The following is a 25,258-nucleotide window of genomic DNA, read 5'->3' on the forward strand; positions in this document are numbered from 1 at the left end:
ATGGAGGCTTTTGCAATAACAGTAATGGAGGCCCAGGCTTTTAAAAGAGGGTTGGAGACTACTCCTGCCAATCTCAGGATACACGTGGCTTCCGGGAAGTTTAATTTTCCTTAACCATAAGTAATCTAAAGTAAATGTACTTTTTACTTTATGACAATTATGGCTGTATTATAGACCAGAATCCTAAATGTGTATATGTTTCTAAGGCAGAATGTTAGACTTCAAATAAATTTCAGGTTCGCAGAGGACTATTTTAGATCATACTAGATTCCTCTGAGAGGTGCTTTCTTCTCTGCTGTGAACGGTTTACTTTGGTGGCAAATTTTGAGAAACTGGCTAACAGTCTACTGGAGGAATGGGAAGAATAAGATCTAAGTGTTTTCCCTAATTTTTTTTTTTTTTTTGGGGGGGGTGTAGGTAATTGATTGGATACAGGGAACCAAAGAAAGGAAGAAATCCAAGATGGCGCCAGGGCTTAACATCTGAAGACTCAGCAGAAAGATGGTGCTATTCATAAAAATGTGCACATTGAAAGAGGGCGTGGAAATATATGGTCCACCTTGAGGATACTGGGAATGCATGGCCTCAATAGTCCCAGGGAAGACTAGCCAGGCTGATCATGGAGGAGGGACCTCTTGGTTTTTCCCACTGCCCTGCATGCTGGACACTTTGCCTGGTGTACTTTTGTGTATCAATTTCTAAAGAAGATGTTCGCTGTGGGGTTTTAGAAGGCGCCCTATATGAGACATAGGAAGTTCCCACTTATCCCTACTTTGCTAATAGTTTTTTCTTATTGTGAATGGCTGTTGAATTTTATCAAAAACTTTTTTTGGCATCTGTTGATTCTATGATGATTTTCCCACCTTTAATATTTTAATTTAATCTTTTAATATAATTCATCAATATGTATATCAACAATTGTGTGTCAATATATTGATGAATTATATTGATGTTTTTAAAAAATAATAAACTAACCATTTATTTTTTTATATAAGGTAAATGCAGTCAAACATACAACCCATTTTATTTATTTTTTAAAGAATAGTTTACTGACTTTTAGAAAGAGAGGAAGGGAGAGGGAGAGGGAAACCTTGATGTGAGAGCGGAATATCTATCAGTTGCCTCCTGCACCCCTCTTTCCCCTCCATTAAGGATGGAGCCCGAAACCCGGGCATGTGCCCTTAACTGGAAATCAAACCCACAACCTCCTGATGACACCAAACCAATTGAGCCACACTGGCCAGGGCATTTTTTTATTATTTTTTATTGAGAGCGAGAGAGAAACATCTAAATGAGAGTAACATTGATCAGTTGCCTCCCACACGACCTGAATGGGGAAAGAACCCACAATCTGGGTAGGTGCCATGACTGGGAATCGAACCCACGACCTTTTGGTGTATGGGATGATGCTCCAACCAGCTAAGCCACCCTGTCCGGGCTACTTAATGTTTTTAAAGTTAAGTTTTTCATTAAGTAAATTTATTTTAAAAGGAAACCTTTTAAAACACACAAATACAATGTAAAACTTCCCGGCTGGCATGGCTCAGTTGTTGAGCATTGACCTATAAAACAGGTCAATTCCTAGTCAGGGCACATGCCCTGTCGTGGGCTGAATCCCCAGTGCGGGGGGCAGGGTCAGGAAGTAGCCAACCAAGGATTCTCTCTCATCATTGATATGTCTATCTTTCTCCTTCTCCTTTCCTCTCTGAAATAAATAAAAATATATTTTTTAAAAATAGCTGAATCCGGTTAGGCTCAATGGATAGAGTGTCGGTCTGCGGACTGAGGGGTCCTGGGTTTGATTCCGGTCAAGGGCATGTACATTGGTTGCCTGCACACCCCAGTGCGGGGTATGCAGGAGGCAGCTGGTTGATGTTTCTCTCTCATCGATGTTTCTAGTTCTCTATCCCTCTCCCTTCCTCTCTGTAAAAAAAATCAATAAAATATATATATTTTTAAATAAAAAATAAAAAATAAAGTGAGCATAAAACTGTTAAAAATATTTATTCGGACTTCGAACTTAGGCTCTGGCGCCTGCCTGGGTTCAAACCCGATGCAGCACATGCAGCTGTTGCCACTCGGATACCCACTGCTCTCGTCCTCCCCGAGTGCACCGCCCCTTCCAGTGCCAGCGCTGTGACTGCCTGGTGGCTGGTCCTTGCTGTCAGAGCCCATGTGCTTTCCCGCAGGAAAGCTGGACGTCCTGGGGAACTAACTGCAGGCCCCTTTCTCCGTCCCAGCAGCCCTCCACCCCTGGCTGCTGGGAATGGGGGACAGGTGCCCCTGCTCCCTCCGAGGCAGAAGCATGCACTTTTCATCAGGTCCCAGAGTTCCTCAACAGGACGGAGCTCCATTTGCCCACAGTGTTAACTTACTCAACAGTGTACTTTTCACTGGTTTCCTTCCCTTCTGCCTCATTTCTCCACGCTGGGTGCTTCCTGGAATCACCTCCTGGGCCAATTACTTCACTTGAATCCTTGTCTTTGGGGAGACCCAACCAAGGCAGCCTCCTGCTAGTGGCATGGCGTCGGGCGATAGTTAGCTTCCCTGTGACTCTGCTTCCATCTATAACAGGAGGGTAATAATAGCAGCTGTACCTCATGGGTAAGTGGGTGAAGGTGGTTAAAAGATATAAACTTCAGTTATAAGATCTATAAGTCCTGGGGATATAATGTACAACATGGTGATGAGAATTAACGGTTTTGTATTGAATATTTGAAAAGTTGCTAAATGAATAGATCTTAAAAAGTCTCAACATTATTATAAAATTGTACATCTGAAAACTATATAATTTTACAAACCAATGTCACCTCAATATATTCAATAAGAAAATAAAGTCTCATCACAGGAAAAATATTGTAATTATGTAATGGTTGTTAACTAAACTTACTATGGTAATCATTTTGAAATATATACATATATTAAATCATGTATACTTTTTTTCCCCAAATATATTTTATTGATTTTTTACAGAGAGGAAGAGAGAGGGATAGAGAGTTAGAGTCATCGATCAGCTGCCTCCTCACACCTTCTATTGGGGATGTGCCCACAACCAAGGTACATGCCCTTGACCGGAATCGAACCTGAGACCTTTCAGTCTGCACGCCAATGCTCTATCCTCAGAGCCAAACCGGTTAAGGATAAATCATATATACTTTAAATTAATACAATTGATACTTCAATGAAACTGGGGAAAAAAACTTTAATAATGATGATTTACTTTCTCATCAAAGATAAATGACCTTCTAGCCTGAACAGTCTACTCAATAATTCTGAGAATAAAGAAACACTTCCTTCAGGACAGATCTGGTTTCTGGTTATGTACTTCAAAGCTATACTTTTTAGTCTTCCTGCATACTAAAGACCTCTTACACTTCAACATTTTTGTCTTCCCATAACTTCATATCTATTATTTTAGATAAGAAGGGAGAGGGAGAGAGAAACATCAATGATGAGAGAGAATCATTGATCAGCTGCCTCCTGGATCCCTTCTACTGGGAATTGAGCCAGAAACCAAGCATTGTGCCCTGACTGGAAATCGAACTGTGACCTCCTCCTGGTGCATAGGTCAATGCTTAACCACTGAGTCACACAGCTGGGCCATATCTATTCTTTATAATTTACAATACATTGTTCTCTTTAATGAAAGAGTGCAGTGTTATGATTAATTAACTAAAACTTCATACTTGTATTTTGGAAGACAGGAGTAATGGGTTTGCAAGATTAGATAAGGTACATGGCACACATTCATGTTGGCATAACAAGAGTTCTTGAATTTAAAACAAACACATATATTTTATTACTAATAAACTAGTTTTCATCTTTCCAATTGGCAGAGGTGTTTGTTTGCTTGCTTTATTTTGTTTTGAAATAGATACCTAATGTTTATCCATTAGATTGGTTCAGCATTTCACAGGAAATTTAGAATGAAATTCACGGGAGGAGTTTTGGGGGATGGGTAAAAGGTGAAAGGGATTAAGAAGTACAGATAGACAGTTATAGAAATAGTCATCGATAAAAAGTACAGCATGGGGAATATAGTCAATAATATTGTAATAACTATGGATGGTGTAAGATGGGTAATAGACTTATGGGGAGGTTCATTTTATAGTTATATAAATATCTAACCACTATGCTATACACCTGAAACTAATATATTATTGTATGTCAACTATAACTGGAAAATAAATTTTGAAAAATCTAAAAAAGTCTTTGTTTCATAACTTTAGAAATTCCACTTCTAGAAATTGATTCACTTGTAGAACTAATGATGAGTGCACACAAAAATATTTCCCAGTATTGCTTCTAATAGGGAAGAATGAGAAACAACTTAATTTTCAACAATACCTGTTGGGTAAAATGCATTATATATTCACCCAATGGCACACTAGTATTATGTAGCCATTAAGAATAATGTTGTAGTATAAATGACAGGGAAAAGTGCTAACAATATATTTTTTGTGGAAAAAAAGCTTACAAAACAATTAGAATGACCTCATTTTAAAAAATAGAACAGTCTTAGAAAAACAAATATTGACATTTTAAAGGGTTATCTATGGATGGTGAAATTGCAAATAATTTTTTTTTCCTTTTTTGTGTGGCTTATCTGGATTGTCTGTTTCTACAATGCCAATGAATATTTCCATGATATTTGAACTATAATAAAATTTGTCATTTAAAGAACAATTTATTGAGAAAACAGTTAGCATAGAAACTTGCCTATGGGTGTCCTTTCCTTCAAGAGGAGGGACCTCAGGAGAGGTTTGTGTTCCCCGGGCCTCCCCCTCCGGGAGCATTCCTGGAGGCCTGTGGTCTGCCTCTTGGTCATGAGGAATCCAGCTTTGGGGACACTACAAAGTAACCCAGAAGTTTGGGAGGTGGAAGACATGGCAATTGGGAGATTTTATAGGGTCTCAGCAAGAAGCTCCCTTCAGAGAGGATCTCCTTTCTCCTCCGCCCACGTTTTCCTCCAAGAGAAGCTAAGGTCGGCTTTCAGGGCCTGTCCAAGGCCACACAGCGGGCTTCATGACAAGGTGAGGCCTTGGATAGCCGGCCTTTCCGCCCCGCTGTATGTCGGCCACGGGCCGATTTCCCCCGGGCCTCCGCCTCCCTGTGCACGGGAACCGCGGGGATCTTGTGGAAATGCAGATTTTGATCCCGCGGGGCCGGCGCAGGCCTCGCAGCCCGCATGTCTAACCAGCTCGCAGGAGCTGCCGATGGTGCGGGCTCTGGGATTAATCTCGGCATTCATGTGCAGCCGCGGGGCACCGGCGGGGAGAGCGCAGATCCTGCAGCCGGACTGCCGGCGTCCCCATCCGGGCTCGGCCGCCCATTGATTGTTAGTGCGCTCAGTTCCTTACCTGCGGAATAAGTGTATCACCCAACCCAGTGAGTTCCCGTGAGGATGTAATACGTGACTGCATGTTGCCCTAACTGGTTTGGCTCAGTGGATAGAGCGTCGGCCTGCGGATTGAAGGGTCCCGGGTTCGATTCCGGTCAAGGGCATGTACCTTGGTTGCGGGCACATCCTCAGTAGTGAGTGTGCAAAGGCAGCTGATCGATGTTTCTCTCTCATCGATGTTTCTAACTATCCCTCTCCCTTCCTCTCTGTAAAAAAAAAAAAAAAAAATCAATAAAATATATGTTTAAAAAAATAATAAGTAGTGACTGCGTGTGAAGTATTCAGAACCAGTGTTCACTAAGAACTAGGTATTCGTTCTTTATATTCCCTAGAGCAAGCGGCGGGGGAAGGAGGGTTTGCCCAATGAATGGACCACCTTTGGAGAAGGGCTCTTTGGGGGGACGGCTGTCAGAGGAGCCGCAGGGGAGGCTCGCTGGTGGGGAAGGGGACCCCTCCTGGGAAGCGCTCTCCCCGCGGGGTGGTCGGAGGAGGGGGCGGGGCGGCCGGAAGCCGGGCCGGGGCCCGCGCCCGAGGACCCGCGCGGCCGCGGCGGGGGAGGGGGCGCCGCCATCCCTTTCCGTCCGGCGCCGGCGGCTCCGCCCCGGGAGCGTGTGACGCGGGAGCATTCCACGGTTGCTACCGCGTCGCGAGGGGCGGGGCGCCCGCCTGTCAGGAAAGCCGCGCGCCGGCGCAGGCAGGCGGCCCGGGCTCCTCCGCGCAGCGCCAGCACCGGCACCGGCACCGGCACCGCCTCAGGCCCCGCGCCCGCGCTCTCCGGCCCGCCGCCGCCCGCGTTCCGGCTCGCGAGCCCGCACCCCGTCCCCCTCGCGCGCCGCCGAGCATGGAGCTGCTGTGCTGCGAGGGCCCCCGGCACGCGCCCCGCGCCGGGCCGGACCCGCGGCTGCTGGGGGACCAGCGCGTGCTGCAGAGCCTGCTGCGCCTGGAGGAGCGCTACGTGCCCCGCGCCTCCTACTTCCAGTGCGTGCAGCGCGAGATCAAGCCGCACATGCGGAAGATGCTGGCCTACTGGATGCTGGAGGTACGGCCGCGGCCCCCCTCCCCGGCTCTCCCCTCCCCCCGGCCCCGCGCCGCGGCTCCGGACCGCCCGGGCCGCCCTGCGGGGACATCCTGGTCTCCGCAACGATTGCTGCAAGATGCTTCGGTGGCCCAGACTCCCCCCCTTTACCCCCCCCCCCCCCCCCCGGCCTGGCCTTTCCACTCGGCACCCGAGCCGGCTGCCTTCGGGGCGTCCCATTCCTTCTTCCCTCCCCAACCTCGACTCTGGCACCCTCTTGGCTTATCATCATCTCTTCGGCCGGGAAAGCGGGGCAGGATTCGCCGTCCCCCCTCCGGCTTCTCCGGCGTCCCCGGCTTCTCTCCCCCGCCCCGTCCTCCTAGGAGCGCGCCGGGAAAGCCCTGGGCACCGGTTCCGGTGCGGGGCCGGGGTTCTGGCCGGCGGGGAGGCGGCGGGGCGGCGGCCAGGGAACTGAAAAGTGCGGGAGTCTCCTCCCTTCCCTCTGGGTGTGCCGTGGGTGATGGTCATGGGGGGAAGGCCCCCGGCTCTCTGGCTACTGTGGGAGACTCTTGGGGTCCCCATGGGGGTGGGGGTGGGTCTCATGAAGTAAGGGAGCCGCCGGCGTACCCCTTCCATTTTCGATTCCCTGTCCCACTTCTCTTCAGCGCCCCCTTTCACCTTCAGGGCCGCTGGGCTTCCTTCCCACGTTCCTGCCCTGGAGTGACCCTCCCCTCCCCCTCCCCCAGGTGTGCGAGGAGCAGCGCTGCGAGGAGGAAGTCTTCCCCCTGGCCATGAACTACCTGGATCGTTACCTGTCCTGCGTCCCCACCCCCAAGGCGCAGTTTCAGCTCCTGGGTGCGGTCTGCATGCTGCTGGCCTCCAAGCTGCGCGAGACCGCGCCCCTGACCATCGAGAAGTTGTGCATCTACACCGACCACGCCGTGTCCCCCCGCCAGATGCGGGTGCGTGCATACTCCCCCGTTCCCCGTCTCCCCCCCCCCCCCCCCAACACCATACCGCCTCGTTCCTCCATGAGAAAAGGAAAGCTAAGACCTCAGGGGCTTTCTGCCCCCTGGGGAGGGCTCGGGGCCGCAGACTCTAGATACTTGGACAGAAGACGGGCAGTGCAGTGTGATGGTTAGAGCAGCCCCCCATCCAGGCTTAAACTGCCGGCTTGAACTGACTTCCCTTCCCGTGACCTCCAGGGGGTGCCACCCCTCTTGGTCTTTCCCCCAGATAGCAACAAGTCGAACTGCATGTCTACACTCCACTAGTACTTTGCCTCTGGGTTTACACAACCATCAGGAGTTATTTATTGGCAGCAGCAGGACATGCCTGCACACCCCCACCGGAGTGGGGGAGTGGAATGCGCTTCTCCTGGGGGGAGGGGGGCTGCTTGGGGTGAGTCTAGATCCCCGGGTGGACTTTGTGATTGAAAAGCCTCCCGCCCGGAGCAGATTAAAGCCCAGCCCTGATTGCTCTAAGGAAGGGCTCCAGGAGTTCCATCCCACCTTCTTCCCTTCCTCTTGTGTCCCAGAAGAGACACTCCTTCCTAATCCTCATTGTGAGGAGCCGGAGCAGCTGCTTCAGGCTGGCGGAACGATCTCTCCCTTTCCCCCTTAGCCAGAGGCCAGAGCTGGAGGGACAGACAGGGAGCTGGGCTGCAGCTGCTTCCGATGTGATAATGATGCCCCCTCCCCTGGCCCGCCCACTCTGACCAAGATCTTTCATAACCCTGCGGGGAGCTGCTGTCACTCCTGTGGTTTGGGAAGTGGCTCCCTGGGCCGCTTGCTGGGAACTTGGCCCTAGGCTCTTCCTTCCAGACCGGGCCGGAGAGTCACCGAGTCTCTTATCCCAAAGCCTGAGGAGGGGTGTGGGGGGGGATGCTTGGATCTAGAGGAGGATTCAGGTCACCTCGGGTGGGGGGCGGCGCGCGGTCTGGGAGAGGGTGGGTGAGCAGGCACCTTCCTCACCCTCACTCTATACTGCCTAGCCTTCTCCTGACCCTGAGAGAGTCTCTGGGCCCCATCTCCCGGGGAGGAGGGCTGCATGCAGGCCGCTGTGATTGGCTGGCCAGAAAGCCAGGGTACTGGGGCCCCGACTGCTGCTTGTCCAGGAACGGGATTTCTCTTCCTGCCAAGTAGCTCTCTCTCGGAGATGGGAGTAGGAGGCCGGAGTGGGGAATCTGGGAGGCCCCACAGCTCTTTGTGATGGAGCTGGTAGTTTGGGGCACGGCTGGAGGCGGAACTGCTTTCCAGGGCCTTCGGGGAAGAAGCCTGTGCAGGGGTTTGGGCTGGGAGGTAGAAGGGGACTTCCTTTTTTGTGAGACGTTTGGGATGGGATGTGTGCCTTTGTACGAGGGGAGTTTTTCAGAACAGGCAAAAAACACTCTCCCCCTGCTGTCTCCGCCTGAGCCGGGGTGGACCGTGCAGATGGCTTCCTCGGAGGTCAGAGTTAGAAGGGACCTCGGTGAACTCGGCTGTCCAAACGCTTGTGAAGCTGAGAAGGCTGAGTGAGGCCCAGAGGAGGGGGGCAGCCCTGAAGCGGGGGACAGAAATCTGGGTCTTCTGGCCAGCCACGGTGGCCCTGAAGGCCAGAGTGACGATGGAAGCTGCCAGCCACGGCAGCTCGTCCCTCCCTGGGGTATGCTCTGTGCCAGACGAGGGCCGAGATTCTCAGGGGCCACCCTCCCTCACACAGGACCCCATGCTTCCCCACAGGGCGAGTCCCACTCCAAATGGCCTTCCAGGGGTTGCCTTGGCAGCCGGGGGCTTTCTGTTCACTTCGGAGTCAGGAGTTCGGCCCCTGGGACTGGCACCAGGGGTGGAAGGCTAGCGTCTCTGCCCAGCTTCTGGCTCCAGGCCAGGCCTCTTTCTGGGGGGCCCTGGGGGAGGCTCGGGGCTGGTTTGGGAGGATGACACCTAGGCCGGGGCCGGGAAGAGGTTGGGTGGGGCTGCTATTTCTCTCTCTGTAAGGAGTCAAACCCTCGAGTTCCTTCCTGAGATAAAACAATGAAGAAATCCTCATCTGTGCAACTCTGAAGTGGGGCCAGGGCTGGGAACCACAGACAAGTGGTTCCCGTCCACCCTCGGACTTAGCAGGGGTGTGCAGGCGTGGGCAGGGGGAGATGGGGTTTGGGCCCTCAAAGACAGACCGTCCAGAGCCATCCTGTTTGGCACGGCCTCCACAGCTCTTTCTGAGACTCACATGGCACCCAGCGCTGTGGGTTCCAGTGGAAGAGGGTGGGGTGGGTGTTATATCTCAGGACCCAGCCCTGATGTCCCACCAAGGGGATGTGGGTTGGGTTGGGCAATGTCCCCTTTGAGGAACCTCAGCATCAGTTCAGTGACTGTATCAGAGGTGGTGTGGCCTCAGGCTCACTCACAAGGGGCACAGGCTTGGCTGGGATGCAGCGTTGGGGAGAAGCTAGTGGTGATTTTCCCTTTTACAAATCCTTGGGATTATGGAGAGTCTGCTTTATTTCAGAGGAGCCTCACGTTCATGGAGATGGTGGTGGTGGTATCTGTTGCTTCAGTCTTTTCATCCAGCCCAAGTTGGAGAAGTGCTCAGAGCCCTGGGTCAGAATAGGGCCTGTATTATTGGCCCCCAAAGATAACCAAACAGGATCAAAAGACAATTTGTGTGCCGCATGCAGTCTGGCATCTGGTAAAAGATGGACAAATGCTCAAAGCACATGTCCCCAGCTCTTCCCTCCCCCTGGACTCCCCATTCCTAAATGCTCAAAGCACATGTCCCCAGGCCCTAAACCCAGAAGCAAAACTGGGGTCTCGACCTTTCAAGTGTGACGGGCTTCCTTCGCGTTCACTCCCCCCCCTCCCCTCCTGTAGTCACCGGCCCCGCCCTCTTCTCCCCTTTGCAGGACTGGGAGGTGCTGGTCCTGGGGAAGCTCAAGTGGGACCTGGCTGCTGTGATCGCCCATGACTTCCTGGCCCTGATCCTGTACCGGCTCTCTCTGCCCAGTGACCGGCAGGCCTTGGTCAAAAAGCATGCTCAGACCTTTTTGGCCCTCTGCGCTACAGGTAATAAACTCCAGGCGTATTTTTGCCAAATCAGGAAAATCAAGACTTGGAAGGGTCATAGGAGATTCTTGTTATACGCCTTATAAAATTTGTGAAAACGATGTCCCCTGTGAGCCCCCCGTTTCAGTACAGAAAAAATGCTGAGCACAATCTGAGCTGTGTGGGATCTTAGAGACCCCAGTACCAATGTAGGTGGGGCCTCAGGGCTTAGAAGTGACTTTCCCAAGGTTTCACGGCGATTAAATTGGGGACAGAACCCAGGTCTTGACCCTGGTTTTGTTTCCACACCAGGGAGAGACTCATTCACTCCCTGGTGCCTGTCCGGGGTCCCTTAGGGACCACCCTGGACCTGGCCTGCACAAGTCTGCCCTTCACCCTGGCCTTCCAGGACAGGGTCTTTCCTGCCTTCTCTTGCCCGTCTGACACAATGCACTGCTGGCATTTTCCGCTATGCCCCTGCTCCATTCCTGCTGCCGGGCACTTTCTGAGGAATAGGAAGTCCCCCTGGTTGTTATTCTCGATGTTCCCCTTGCCTCATGGTTCCCTCTCCCTCTTTCCAAGATTACACCTTTGCCATGTACCCACCGTCCATGATCGCCACAGGCAGCATTGGGGCTGCAGTGCAAGGCCTGGGTGCCTGGTCCGCATCCCCAGATGAGCTCACGGAGCTGCTGGCAGGGATCACAGGCACTGAAGTGGTGAGTGCTGAGCAGCAGCCTGTCAATTCATGAAGCGCTGCTATTCCCTGAGCCTCCACTAGAGGGAGGCGTCCATCTCCAACCTGCTGCCCACTCCTGGTTTCACATACCCTGCCCTTGGGGCTTCTGTGGGGTTTCGTCTCCTGCCTTGCCCAGGGGAAAAGCAAGTTGTCTTGGGTGGGTTGCAGGGCACCTTTTCTGCCAAGTGGTGTGCAGGAGTCGGGGTGGGAGGCTGTGTCGGATGCAGGGCTGCGCTCACACCGTTGCCACATCCTCTTGCCAGTTTCTGAGAATTGAAGGCGGATTCCTGGGGCTGGGCTGTGGCCTAACCTCCCCAGACTTCCCTGTGTGCTGGGCGGTGTCTGTCCCCTGCACCTGCTATGGGAGGAGGGAAGTGGACCTTTGGCTCCAATGGGACCTCCCTCCACCTCCCCCGGCAGCCCCTCCTCACTGTCCCCCCTTGTACTCAGGACTGCCTGCGCGCCTGTCAGGAGCAGATTGAAGCTGCACTCAGGGAGAGCCTCAGGGAAGCCGCCCAGTCGTCCCCCAGCCCAGCATCCAAAGCCCCCCGAGGCTCCAGCAGCCAGGGGCCCAGCCAGACCAGCACTCCCACAGATGTCACAGCCATCCACCTGTAGCCCGGGGAGCGGCCCCCTCCAGTGGCCGCTGACAGCAGAGGAGGGGCCGCTGCCACCTCCCTCCCTGCCTGCAGGAATGACGTCACATCTGCCACAACTGAAGTCTGGGGGGCTCCTTCCTAGTTGCCCTTTGTTAAAGAGAAGGGGGCAGGTCCTACCTATCCCTGCAGTGTGCACTAAGGGGCCCGGCCAGCCATGTTTGGGTGGCGAGCCAGGCCCCTCCTTCTCCCTGCCTCTGACCAGCCCAGCTCCTTCCCCGGCTGGGGGTGGGTCAGCTGGTCAGACACAAAATTGAAGAAGGTAAAATACATGTCCCAGCATTCCTTATTGAGGCCCCCCGTCTCGGGGGCTCTCACATTCTCAACTGCCAAAATGCCCCGGTGCCTTACAAAGGTGCTGCACCTTCTAGAGCTACTGCATTTGGATTAGGGTCTTTCTGAAGCCATTTCTGATATTCTGAGGGGACACACTCCTGAACAGTTCTCCTCAACATCCTTTGGAGAGCCCAGCATGATCCGTGCCCACAGCTGCTCCTAGAGGGAGGGGCCCAGGCCTCTGTCAGAGGCTCAAGAACCAACCAGTTCCTCTTTGCTTTGCTTCCTGCCCAGCTTCTCCTGTGTGATTGAGGGGGGTCAGTGCTGAAGGAAGAGGTGGTTTTAATTTATTTGTTGAATACAACTGTAAGAGGGTGTGGTGGGGTCCACCAACCCAAGTGGTGACCCTGGCGGTTGCTGCATCCCTCCTCTGCTACTGGCTAGAGGATTGTTGTGACCGAGGAGCTGCTACAGCCTGGGAGGGGCCAGGCCCTCCTCTCCCTTTGGCCCTCCGCCCCATCCTTCATCAGGGATGTCCTGGAGGTGACCAAGCCCCCCGCCTGGAGACGCAAGTCCTGTTAACAGGTCTTTCCTAAGGCCACAAGGTCCAGTTGTTGGCCTAGGACCATGCTACCTTAATAAAAATTATGGAATAAAGTTGGTCTTGGCTTCTTGGATTGGATGGAGGTGTGGGTAAAAGCATGAGGTTAAAAGGGCAGAAATCAGTGGTTCAATCAGTGGTCCATCAAGCCTTTAATGTAGAGGGTCAGAGTAAGTATTTTAGGCCTGTGGGATAGTAACTGCCCCACAGTCAGTGCTACTTTATAATGGAACATGATCATTCCTAAAAATCATTGTGCTTTGCAAAACTGCCTAATTAAATGCATAGGATGTATGTATGGGCACAACATGAAAGAGCTGAGCGATGTTTTTTAATAAGTCATTTTCAGAGGGAGAGATACAAAAATCTATGATAGGAGGATAATCTATGGCTGGCTGCCCTCTACTGGAGATCAAGCCCACAACCCTGTTCCAACCCACGTGGTTCATGGATCTATGCACCATCACAGCAGGGCCGAGTGACGTGTTTTTTAGAAAAGCCTGGCTGCCTCAGCTCAGTGGTTGAGAGCGGACCTATGAACCAGTTCATGGTTCAATTCCTGGTCAGGGCACATGCTGAGCTGCAGGTTTGATCCCAGCCTGGGGCATGCAGGAGGCAGCCAATCAATGATTCTCTCATCATCGATGCTTCTCTCTTCCTCTCTGAAACCAATAAAAAGTTTTTTTGTTTTTTGTTTTTTAAAGGACAGCATAGTCTCTATATACTAAATGGTTGAGAAACAGAGTCCTTTACCTTCAAAAAGAAGTTTGCTCGTGGAAGGCAGGTTGTGGATGTGACTCCTAACCCTCATGCCAGAGGTGCTTACACCTGTGTATCTGGCTTGGTTCAGCTCAGTGCAGTTTTCTGATTTTATGTATAAATAAGTGATATTTGTTTTATGATAAAATCGTTTCCAAATATATTAACTGGGTTGGAACAAAGTCACATTTTCAAAGACAAACAAGGCTTCCAGGATTGTACCCTGCCATTGCAGCATGAGAGCAGCCACGGAGAACATGTAAATAGATGGGAGTGGCTGTGTTCCAATGAAACTATGGACGCTGGAATTAGAATTCCACATAATTTTCACCTACCACAAAATACTCTTTAAAAAAATTTTCCCACCCATTAAAAAATGTAAACACCATTCTTAGTGCATGGGCCATAAGAAAATGAGCATTTGACCCTAGTTTGCCAACCTCCAGTCTAATGCTCTCATTAGCCAGAAAGGGAACTTGTCTGGTGGTGATCAGATCTTGTCATCCCGGCACAACCAATATTCCTTCATCTGCCTGGCCTTTGCATTTCCACTTCCCTCAAAGGCAAGCATGTCAAGCTCATGGCTCTCGGGCCACAGGCCTCGTTTACTTGGCCAGTGTTAGCCTTTGAGTTCGACATGCTTGCTCTAGGGGCTCTCTCCTGTAGCTCTTCCACCCACAGCTGAGATAGACCATCTTTTGAACAACCTCCTGTTCCTGGCATTCTCCCAAAGCAGCCTGTATTGGGGAAAGGCAGCGATGAGCCCCCTAGGGGTAACTCTGGGTATAGCCTGGAGAACCTAGCTTGTAGTTAGGATAGGGTGGGGGTTCTTAGTTTACTGGGTAAGAATCCACTCTTATACAGAAACAGGGGAGAGTAATCCTACTTTTAGATAAAGAGGGAAAACAGATCTCCATTGATCACAATAAAACACAGACGCTCAATAAATACCCACCTTTTCATCCACATCCCAGGGACCTGACATAGCCTGAGAGAAAGTACTCCAAACGCCAGCAGGGCAAGGGGAATGCTGGGGTGTGGAATCTCACACAGGTTCCAGAACTGAGCAGGAACAACTGCCTGACCCTCAGTCCTCCCTGTAGGGTACCGGGGAGTCCCAGATGCCCAGGGACTCTCACTGCCCAGTTGTAGAGGCTCAGTGTCACTTTAACTGGGATCCTGCTGTCCTCCCACCCCCTCAGACCAGGATGAGGGGCTGTTCCTCAGTCCACGGCGATGGGAACACCTTCCACGTCTCGGGGCACTGCGCTCTGAAGCTCACGCCTGATCTCAGGGGACAGCTGGGGGTGGGACTGCAGCCGGAGCAGTTCCAGGAGGGCCTCTTTCTGCTCCATGGCCAGGTCTGCCTTATAGCGCTGGGCCAAAGTCAGGAGGCACTGGTGCCAGAGCACGGGTAGCTCACGCTTCTCCGTCCGGAAGCCCAGGAAGTGGAAGACCAGAGCGTCTAGCACCCTGTAGGGCAGCGCGTACTTCTTATCCAGCAGCAGCCGCAGGAAGATGCTGTTGGCACCGCTGTATTCCATCTCAGCAATTTTCAGCATGGCCGCACTGGTGGGAAGATGGGTGGTTAGTGGTAGGGAGAGGTCCTACCCCTCCCTCTGTGCTTTCCCCTCCTCTCCTCTACTGGCCCTTACACTGTGGTACGCCTAAGAGGGCCATCTCAGGCCTTCTCACCTATGCAGTACAATCTTTTTTACAAGTAATTTTATTTTTACATTTTTATTGATTTCAAAGAGGGAGAGGGACAGAGATAGAAACATCAATGATGAGAGAGAATTACTGATCAGCTGCCCTCCTGCACGCCCCCTGCTGGGGATCAATCCCACAACCCAGGCATGTGTCCTTGGCCGGAATTGAAGCTGGGACCCTTCAGTCCGCAGGCCAACATTCTAACCACTGAGCCAAACTGGCCAGGGCACCTATGCAGTCTTGATCTTCCTCCTCCTGCACTGCACTTATCATCTCTAATTGGGATACTAACTCACCCAATCCCCACTCCTGTCTCAGAGTACTTACCTCACTCAGTATCCAACTAGGATATGTTCAAATATCTCAACATCTCCACCCCTGACCTATTTCCTTCCCATGTTCTCTATTCATTCCTTCAACCCGGGACCCTGTTCTTATGGAATTACAATCCAGTGGAGTAATAATATACCTAGTGGCTTAAGCCACAAACCAGGACTATTCTTAGCTCCTTCCCCACTCTGTACCCCACCGACTTTCCAAGCCCTGGTGAGTCCCTGAGCAGCCATCCTCTCCCCTGGAGCGGAAACACCACCTGGAGTGCAGCACAGGAATGGAGCATTTGGTGATGATGCTTCCCACGATGATGGCTTCCCGGAGGGTGCAGGTGCCCGACTCACACAGTGGGATGAGGATCCCTGGGGAGGGTCAGAGGGGCATCACTTAGAGCTGAGGGCGAGAGAAAGGAGGCAAAGCAGGAAGCTCCCCCACCTGCCGGAGCCAGCCATCTCCCAAGTGGTGCTTACCGCGATCACACGGCAGGAGCTCCGGCCCCTCCCTTTCCTGCCCGCCTCCTGGGTTCTCACCTTTAAACCAGGCCCCAGGCTTGAAAAGGGCCTTCTTGAGGGCCATGTAGAGGTGGAAATTGAGTCTTTTGTATTCGGCAATATCATCTCGTACACGGGGGAGCAGGACAAGGTTGTAGAAGCGCTGGGCCATGCGTTCCTTCAGGTTAGATGCGAAAATCCTAGTTTTTTTGTGGGGTAGCAGAGACATCCCAGGTCAGTTGACAGCCTGGAGCTGGCCCTTTTAATATCACTGTGGATGGTGCATGCAAAAGAACTGAAGGGTATGTGGGAGTGTGTGAACTAAGTGCAGGCCATACCCAAATCAGATAGGAGGGAACAGGAGGTCTACAAGAGGCATCCAATCAGGTGAACACCCAGAGAGCCAGAGTGCTCCCAAACCAATGGCGACTCAGCTATTCACCTTCCTCTCCCCACCATGGGCCTTCTCTACCCTACTCTTTGAGGGACCTGAGCACGTGTGGGGAGCCACAGACTTCTGAGGCCTGTCTGACACACCCCGTAGTTATAAGCCTCTTCCCTAAAAACTCATCACAGGCAATTTTCAACAGGTTCTTGGCCCCAAAACACGAAACTGGAAAAGCTGGGGAAATGATGACATAAAGAAACACAAGAGAGAGCTCTGGGGCCAAGTTAAAATGCAATGGCAGCCTGGCTGGTGTGGCTCAGTTGGTTGGGCGTCATCCCATGCACCAAAGGGCTGCTGGTTCTATTCCCAGCATGCCTGGTTGTGGGTTTGATGCCCAGTGTGGGAAGGGCCTGTGGGAGGCAGCCAATGTTTTTCTGTCTCCCTCTCCCTTCCTCTCAATAAAAAATATTTTTGAAAAAATGTAATGGCAGCACTTAGCCGGTTTGGCTCAGTGGATAGAGCATCAGCCTGCAGACTGAAGGATCCTGGGTTCGATTCCGGTCAAGGGCACATGGCTGGGTTGCGGGCTCAATCCTCAGTAAGGGGTGTGCAGGAGGCAGAAAATCAATGATTCTTATCATTGATGTTTCTCTCTCTCTCCCTCTCCCTTCCTCTCTGAAACCAATAAAAATAAATGCATAAAATAAATATAAGAGGGGAAAAAAAAAATAATGGCAAAGACCAGGAAATCCTGTACTTTCTATGCCCCCAGCCCTTTACCTATAGACCCAAGGCCACTGGAACTCCCATCCGCTCTACCTGGTGGCTTGGTACATCGCAGCAGCAGTCCAGGCCTCGGGCTCTGTGACATAGAGGATCTGCTCCCAGTTGGAGAGCGCAGGGATGATCTTAAACGCCTTGGGCAGCTTCCCACTGCGGTACTTGGACAACACCTGGGGAGGAGGGAGTAACACCATCGTTGCCATTAGCACACATCCTGCTTGCCGAGTGCCAGGTACTTTTCCTATGTTCACTCACCGAATCCTCACAACCACCACGTGAGGAGATGCTGCTCCCATCCTCACTTTCCAGATGGGGAAACGGAGCCCGTACCCACAGCCACCAGGTCACTAACTGGTACAGCAGGACTCTGAGCCCACACCCTCTGACTTATTCTCGGTCACCGGGCTTCTGTGTATGAGATGCGGGCGCCCAGAGGCCCTGCGAAGGTGTTCCAGCTCTCACCTCCCGGACTCCGCGGTAGACCTCTAGGACCCGGGGGTCCAGCTGGGGCATAGGGAATCCCGTCACCTCGGACATGACCGTCTCAACTTCCGTCTGCTTCTCGGTCAGCTTCTCCATGATGATGTCAGCCAGGGTACGCCTAAGAGTTGGGAGAGGGAAAGGAAGGGGCGGGAGAGCTGTGGACACAGTCCAGGAAGCTCTGGACTCCACACACGGTTTCTTGTGAGCTCCAATAAACCTGTCATCTTGCTGGGTGTGCGACCTCAGTTCCCCTCGGGGCCGGACACACCATGGAATCACTGCACAGCACAAATGACCTGGAAGCCATTCCACTTTGGACGAATTAGACAAATAAATGCGTGGAGGTTAAGAACCTGGACTCTGAAGCCGGTCTGCCTGGGTCTAGATCTTCGCTCTCCCAATCCCTGTATGACCTTGGGCATGCTATTTTGCCTCTCTATGCTTCAGTTTTCTCATCTATAAAAACAGGTAATAACGCACCTACCTCACAGAGTTAACATCAGGATTAAGCGAATTAATGCATGTACTACGTTACTTGGAACTATCAGTACATAGAGAATGTGTAATGCGTTGCCTATTTCAGACACATCCCTCCCATGCTGAAGTCTCTCCAATTATAAAATACTGGTCTGGCCTCTCAGTGTGTACCAAGATTTCAAGTAGCTCGGATAATTAGGGAAAAGACCAGAGCACAAACTTCTATAAATTTACTAAAACTTACACAAGAATTTCTATGATTAATAATATTTAAACAGTATGCCCAACATAACTTTATAGTGATGACTCCTTATTCTCCTTTCACTGGGCTTCGGTATAAGAATGGGATTTCCAGAGGCTGCTAACATGTATTTAAGACTGAGGGTCTTCTCATGGCCAGGCACAGAGTGAAGGACTTCAGACATTATCTTTTATAGTCCGTGCGACATCTATTCCACTTGGGAGCTGACCCTCAGGCAGGTTAATACACACCCAAGGTCTCAGAGTTCTCAAGTGGGGGAAAGAGTCAGGCCCCGGTTGCTCAGGCTCTAAAGTTCAGGTTCTTTATAGCACACGTTAACGTGCTCCAAACTAAACAGCCTCTGACCGCTGAGCTCATGTGGGTCTGGGCCTGCTTTCCGAAGCCAGCAGTCATTTCTCAAAACTGCCAGGAGTCAGAGATGCAAATCAAAACGACAATGCGGTACCAGCTCACACCTGTGAGAATGGCTATCATCAACAAATCAAACGACAAGCGCTGGCGAGGTTGCAGAGAAAAAGAAACCCTCGTGCACTGCTGGTGGGAATGCAGACTGGTGCAGCCACTGTGGAGAACAGTATGGAGTTTCCTCAAAAAACTGAAAATGGAACTCCCATTTGACCCAGTAATCCCACTCCTAGGAATATATCTTAAGGAACTAGAAACACCAATCAAAAAGGATATATGCACCCCTATGTTCATAGCAGCACAATCTACAATAGCTAGGATTTGGAAACAGCCTAGGTGCCCGTCAGCAGATGACTGGATCAAAAAACTATGGTACATCTACACAATGGAATACTATGCTGTCATAAAAAAGGAATTCTTATCATTTGCAGTGACCTGGATGGAATTGGAGAACATTATGCTGAGTGAAATAAGCCAGTCAATGAAAGAAAAACATCACATGATCTCACTCATTTATGAGTAATAAGGAATATTATAAACTGATGAACAAAAAGATAGATACTGAGACAGTAAAGAAACAGTCAAATTACAGCGGGGAGGGGAGGGAGATATGTGGGAGATAAGAGATCAACCGAAGGACTTGTATACATGCATATAAGCATAGCCAATGGACACAAAACTCTGGGGAGGGAGGGCATGTATGGGAGTGGGGGGAGGGGATTGGTAAGGTATGTGCACATATAATACCTTAATTTTAAAAAATGAGATAAATAAATAAATAAATAAAGCTGCCAGGAGTCCCTGTTTCCAGTAGCTTTACTCTTCTATTTACTGCTCGCTGGAAACCCGTTCTGCCAAGTCCGTCAGAACGATCTGCCAGAAAGGAGGTGTAAGGCACCGAGAGGCTCTCTGGCGGGACAAGCACACAAGTCCAAGGACACACTCTGTGACATCCATTTCAGGCGCTGGGTGTCAATCTGAAAGAGGAACTCATTCCGTTGTTCTGTGTTCTCAAATAAACTACCACAGACCATACCATCCAGCCTCCGTTTTCAGAGCAGTATTAGCAATGGGAGCTGCATTAACCCAGAGTAGCCCGAAGAACCAAGGAAATGTCATGTCGATATCACAGGGTCAGAATGGACTGGTGGAGGGTTCTGCCGGATTCCCCTCTCCTGGGCCCAAATCCACAAGCTCAGGGTTTGACTGCAGGAGCTCCAATGCAGACATCGTCTGGAGTAGCACTTATTACGGATGGGAATGAATCAGTGGTTCTAAGTGTGGGGGAATTCGCAATGCCTGAGACCTTTTTGGTTATCACAACTGGTGGGAAGGTCACTCCTGGGGTCAGTGAGTAGAGGTCAGAGATGCTGCTAAACATCCGACATTGTACAGGTCAGCCTCCACACACACAAATTATCCAGCCAATAGTGCTAAGGCTAAAAAACCTTGAGTAAAACGAAGCTTAGGGTACGAAAGAGATTTGGCCAAGGAAACTGAGCTTGCTACTAGGAAAACTGAGTAGGCCAAGACCAAAAGCAATGGGATATTTCTCCCCAGAAAAATAAAAAGGTCGGATAGCTATTCTCCCAGGTAATCTGAGCAGTTCTAGAAGAGGTGGACAGAGGGGGAGGAGGCATTCTGAGTCTGTGTCATTCTCACTCAGAATGGTCTTTTGAGGACGCGCCACTTTTGTTGAGGTGGATCCCTACAACTAGCAACGCCCAGGCCCTTCCCAAAGGTCGGAAATCAAACTCTGCCAGGGCATGTGCTTCCTTGTGGGATGTTGCTATCCAGGACCCACTACCCCAAATTCTAGGCCATGCCAGCCCTACCTGACAGGAGGGTTTTTATTCATGAACATCTCAATGGCACGCTCATCCTCGGGGTCCACGGCCACCTCTGCTTGGTGGCCGGCCCCTGTCATCGTGGCAGCCTTCTCCAGGGTGGGCCATTCTTCATCCTCGTCATCTGATCCATCTTGCGGCACTCCTGGGCCTAGAAGAGGGGCGATGATTGGGTGAAAAAGGTAAGCGATGGCGGAGGGATTTAGAGGTCAAGTTAACTTTAACCACCACGCACAGTGTAAGCCTCACGTGTGCCTGTAATAGATACAGATGTGTGCACACGCTATCTTCCTGTACCAGGGGCTTACAATCTTGCTCGAGCAACAAAACGTACCTATGTGAACCAATGACACAGTGATGCCAATATATCATAGTTAACACATTATGCTCAGTCATGTAGCAGGAACTGTTCTAAATACTGTACACAATACAACCCCAAGAAGTAGGTCTTATTAGTATATCCAGTTTCAGGTGGGAACACTAAAGCACAAGAAAAGCTAAGTAATTTGCCTATGGCATGTAATCTGGGCCTAGACTGTGCATTCTTTTTTTTTAATTTTTACAATTCATTTTATTGATTTTTACAGAGAGATAGGGAGAGGGATAGAGACCTAGAAACATCAGTGAGAGAGAAACATCAACCAGTTGCCTCCTGCACACCCCCCACGGGGGATGTGCCCACAACCAATGTACATGCCCTTGACCGGAATCGAACCTGGGACCCTTCAGTCCGCAGACCAATGCTCCATCCCCTGAGCCAAACCGGTTTCGGCTAGACTGTGCATTCTTTACCCATATTCTACACACATGGGTGGACTTAGTTATATGCCAAATGAGTGGCAGAGGCAGTATATACCGTAGGCACTTAGAAGGTGATGACTGCCAACGATGGTTCAAGTCTGGACAGGGAGCATGGGTGCAGCTGGAGTGTGGTCCAAACCTGGGTTACAACACCGGCAAAAGGGCTTGGTTACAAGATTGTCTGTTAAGCAGCAGCAGAAAACACGGCTGGATGGGTAAAGTGAACCCAGGCAGTGTAGTTCAGATTCCAAAGGACCAACCCACTGAAGAACTGATTCCCGGAAGGCCACAGCTGATTGGGCATCTGGTAAGGAATGCCGTACTCCAATCGGGGAGATGAGTTGCTGCATATGAACAGGTTATTAACAAAAGGAAATATGTGATAAAAGCTAAATGGTGGTGGTGGGGGGGGTGGGGGGGTGGTGGTGATGTGGCGAAGGTGTTTTGTCTCCACGTGCTAACAACCCCCAAACCTATACTTGGATGTAGATGTCCCTTCACTCCAGACCGTAACTCCAGCTGCCGCCTGTACAGTTGCTCTTCACAAGAACTTCAAACTTCACCTGTATCAGCCAAGCTCACTCTCTTTTCCTCCTAGGTCTATACTGCTCACTGTGCTCTACCTCTAAGTACACAGCACCACCGTCCACCCCATGCTAAGCTAGAACCTGGCAGGCAGGCCTGCCTCATCCCCAACACGCAGTTACTAAAGCCGATCCAATTCTACCTCAGAGAATATTTCAAATCCTTCGCAACTCCTAGCCTAGATCAGCATCATTTCTTGCTTGGACTAATTAAACGGTGCCCTCACTGGTCTCCATGTTCTCCAACAGTTTTTCACTGTCTTTATGACAGCTCTAAATCCTGGGTACAGCCTCCAAGTCTTTTGCAGATTTGGTTCCCACCCACCTCACCATCATTCATTAATCCATTCATTGAGCAAACACTGAGTGCTGGTATATGTTCTATACTAGTGAATGAGAGAAACAAAACCTTTTGCCCTTATAGAGCTCATATTCTAATGAGGGAAGACAGACAATAAATATAACATGATAGGTTAAAAGACAAGTGCTATGAAATAAAGCGATAGGGCAGAATAGAGAAGTTGGGACTGTAAAGATAGGGGTGGGGTGTTGAAATTTTCTCTCTCTTTTTTTCCTTTTAATTCTCTCCAGAAGACATGCCCTCCATTGATTTTAGAGAGAGAAGAAACAAGGGAGAGAGAAACATCAATCAGTTACCTCTAGTACCCAGCCCGACCAGAATCAAACACACAACCTAGGAATGTGCCCTAACTAGGAATCGAACCTGCAACTTTTTGGTATATGGAACAATGCTACGCTCCAACCGACTGAACCACCAGGCCAGGGAGGGGGTGTTGCAATTTTTAATGAAGTAGTCAGGGAAGGTGTGTGGTAATCCGGTCCCTTCCCGAGCTCCAACCCCCTTCTGCCCCTGTGGGAATATGATGAAGGCCACCTGTAATCGGACTGAAGGAGCAACCTTAGGAGCCTGGACAGCTTCTCAGTCAAGAAACAGCCAAACAGAAACGGGTCTTGGGAGTGAGCCCGATTGTAAACTACTAGTGTTTTGATCTTATAGAGCTTGTTCTTGAGCAGTCTCTCCTTCAGGCCCTGTTCTCTGTATTCCACACAACCCCATACTGGGGGAAATCTTTACCAGTGGGCCACCGCCGTGTGCAGTAAGTGCTAGTCTTCTGGGTTATCTTCCTCGGATCTCAGCTCTTTGCATAACAGGCCGAGAAGGTGAAGAATTGAGAGAGTATGCCTACAGGTGTATGAGGACAGGAGCAACCTGGGCAAAAGGCCCTAGCTTATCATGTTTAAGCCGATATGGGTGGAGTGAAAAGGGGAAAGTAGAAGTCGGACTGGCAATGAGAGCCGATCATATAGGAATTTGCAAACCACTGTAATTCTCTAGCCGTTGAGTTTAGAGTGGACTGTAGGAGGTATGGGATATTAATGAGGATGCTACTGTAATAAGCCAAGTAGGCAACTGAATAATCTAGGTTTCATGGAAGAAATGAAGGCTAGAATATACAGTTGACAGCGGTCACCAAATAGGTGGTGTTTAAACCACAAAACTGATGACAACACCAGAGAAGTGTGTGAAGGGAAGAGGTCCAAAGACTGAACCCTGTGACGTTTCATAAGAGGTGGGGGAGGTCACCTGGCCAGTGTGGCTCAGTGGTGGAGTGTTGACCTATGAACCAGAAAGTCAGGATTTGATTCCTATCTGGGCACATGCCTGGGTTGTGGGCTTGGATCCCCAGTAGGGGGCCTGCATAGGCAGCCAATTAATGATTCTCTCTCATCATTGAAGTTTCTATCTCTCCCTCTCCCATCATCTCTGAAATCAATAAAAATATATTTTTTTTAAAAAGAGAGAGATTGGGGATCAAAAGGGAGCCAGCAAAGGCTACTGAGAGGTAAGGTGTAGCACAGGAATGTGAAGTCTTGGAAGCCAGTAAAGATACCACAGCCAGGAGGCCAATGTTCAATTGTGCCAGGACCAAGGAAAGAGATCTGAGAGCTGGATAGGAATCAACACTCCCACCCTAAGAAAATGTTCATCATCTTTTACTCACCCTCACTGCCTCTGTGGCCCCTAAAAAATATTGTTCTTTCTGCTCAGCACAAAGGTCATGCAATCTGGGGAGCCCGATCCCCAAGATCAATGCTGTTGTTACCAGAGAATCTATTATACTTTTCCATGGAATGTATTATTCTCATTGTCTACTGTCTATTCTCTCATTGTCTACTGTCTGTAACCTAAGGTCAGGCGCATGTCTACCTCGTTTACCTCTTGATCCAAACTAGATCTAGACTTCTAACACCGTACCAAGCTCTAGGAGACATCCCGTAAGTATTTACAGGGCAAATGGATGGATAAATACTAGAACTTAGTGGTGCCGGCAATCACTTCCTGTTTCCCAACCTCAGGGGTACCTAGAAGAGAGGGCTTTGACTATCCTACATCCGCTCCAGGGCTGAGCCTCCCACTGCAGTACCTCTTTAAGGGAGTACTACGGACCCTTTTTATCCCAAGCTATTCCCTCGTCCGATGCCCGTCCATCCTCTCCTAACCTCCCTCTTTCTCGCACCCATCCCGCCACTCACCCAGCCGCGTGATGCGCTCCCGGGGCGCCGCGGGCCGGCTCCCAGTGCCATGCTCGGCCTCGAGCTCCTCCTGCTGCTGCCGCGCCTGATGCAAAATCCGCCGGGTCAGCCGGGGCCCCACGTACTCCTCCTCCTCCTCTTTGGTCCCGCGCCCGCGCCGCTTCTCCCGGGCCCCGGCGCGCACCGCGTCCCCGGCCAGAATCTGCTCGGCAAGGGGAGCGTGTTTCTCCTGGCCCCCGGCCCCGCGGGCCGCCTTGAATTTGGGCATTTTTTCTTTTCTTCTCAAAAAGTTGCCGGGAAAGTTCACACGTGGAGACGCAGAAGGTGTCCTGAGTGCGTTTGCGCTGGGTCCTCCCGGTTCCCAAGAGGCCACCGAGAAGCACAGCGCCCCCTACCGCTCGGAGGCCGGCGGTGCCATCAGCGACGCCCCGCCAGCTAAGAACTCGCGGGTGCTGGAGCTGCTAGACTCCCAGATGAACTCTGTGCATCAAACGTTGTTTTCCCTAACCTTGGAGGATTTAGGCCAGGGTGCTGCCAGCCTGGGAGCAGCAGCTGGGCGGTGATACCAAGAAAGGCGTCACAGAGGAGGCGCCTAGACACGCCCCTGTTCCTCGTGGTGCGTCGACTGGGCGCTCTGTTTTTACGTCACTTCCGGAGCGCCCCCCCGCCCCC

At 50.9% G+C, this 25,258-nt stretch overlaps 2 protein-coding genes across 4 annotated transcripts in view; one reads left to right on the plus strand and one right to left on the minus strand.

Annotated features, from left to right (window-relative positions):
* The window catches only part of CCND3 (cyclin D3), an 88,742-nt gene extending 75,979 nt beyond the window's left edge, over positions 1-12,763 (plus strand). Inside the window, exons 1-5 of one of the 3 annotated variants that reach the window (XM_036413695.2) lie at positions 6,047-6,440; positions 7,163-7,378; positions 10,297-10,456; positions 11,018-11,154; positions 11,625-12,763. In XM_036413695.2, coding sequence (XP_036269588.1) covers positions 6,243-6,440; positions 7,163-7,378; positions 10,297-10,456; positions 11,018-11,154; positions 11,625-11,792 — 879 coding nt within the window. In that variant the 5' untranslated portion in view covers positions 6,047-6,242 and the 3' untranslated portion in view covers positions 11,793-12,763. Of the gene's footprint in view, positions 1-6,046; positions 6,441-7,162; positions 7,379-9,005; positions 9,060-10,296; positions 10,457-11,017; positions 11,155-11,624 lie in introns of those variants that run through there. The other 2 variants (XM_036413696.2, XM_036413697.1) reach the window with 2 other exon arrangements.
* A 1,642-nt stretch (positions 12,764-14,405) lies between these two features.
* On the minus strand, positions 14,406-25,153 carry BYSL (bystin like). The gene is made up of 7 exons (XM_036413687.2): positions 24,587-25,153; positions 20,634-20,796; positions 17,634-17,772; positions 17,208-17,341; positions 16,040-16,200; positions 15,769-15,871; positions 14,406-15,035 (listed from the first exon to the last, which is right to left on the minus strand). Exons 1-7 carry the CDS (start codon positions 24,852-24,854, stop codon positions 14,690-14,692), a joined length of 1,314 nt encoding a protein of 437 aa, XP_036269580.1. The 5' UTR covers positions 24,855-25,153; the 3' UTR covers positions 14,406-14,689.
* Between the last annotated feature and the right edge of the window lie 105 nt (positions 25,154-25,258).

Source organism: Pipistrellus kuhlii, unplaced genomic scaffold, assembly GCF_014108245.1.
Source record: "Pipistrellus kuhlii isolate mPipKuh1 unplaced genomic scaffold, mPipKuh1.p scaffold_m20_p_5, whole genome shotgun sequence".
NCBI classification, from domain to species: domain Eukaryota; kingdom Metazoa; phylum Chordata; class Mammalia; order Chiroptera; family Vespertilionidae; genus Pipistrellus; species Pipistrellus kuhlii.

Coding starts and splice junctions, on each gene's coding strand:
- BYSL (XM_036413687.2), bottom strand. CDS start 24,854: ATGCCCAAATTCAAGGCGGCCCGCGGGGCCGGGGGCCAGGAGAAACAC. Junction 17,342..17,633: donor TCTACCGCGGAGTCCGGGAG/GTGAGAGCTGGA, acceptor CCTCCTCCCCAG/GTGTTGTCCAAGTACCGCAG. Junction 15,872..16,039: donor GCCTGGGGCCTGGTTTAAAG/GTGAGAACCCAG, acceptor GACCCTCCCCAG/GGATCCTCATCCCACTGTGT.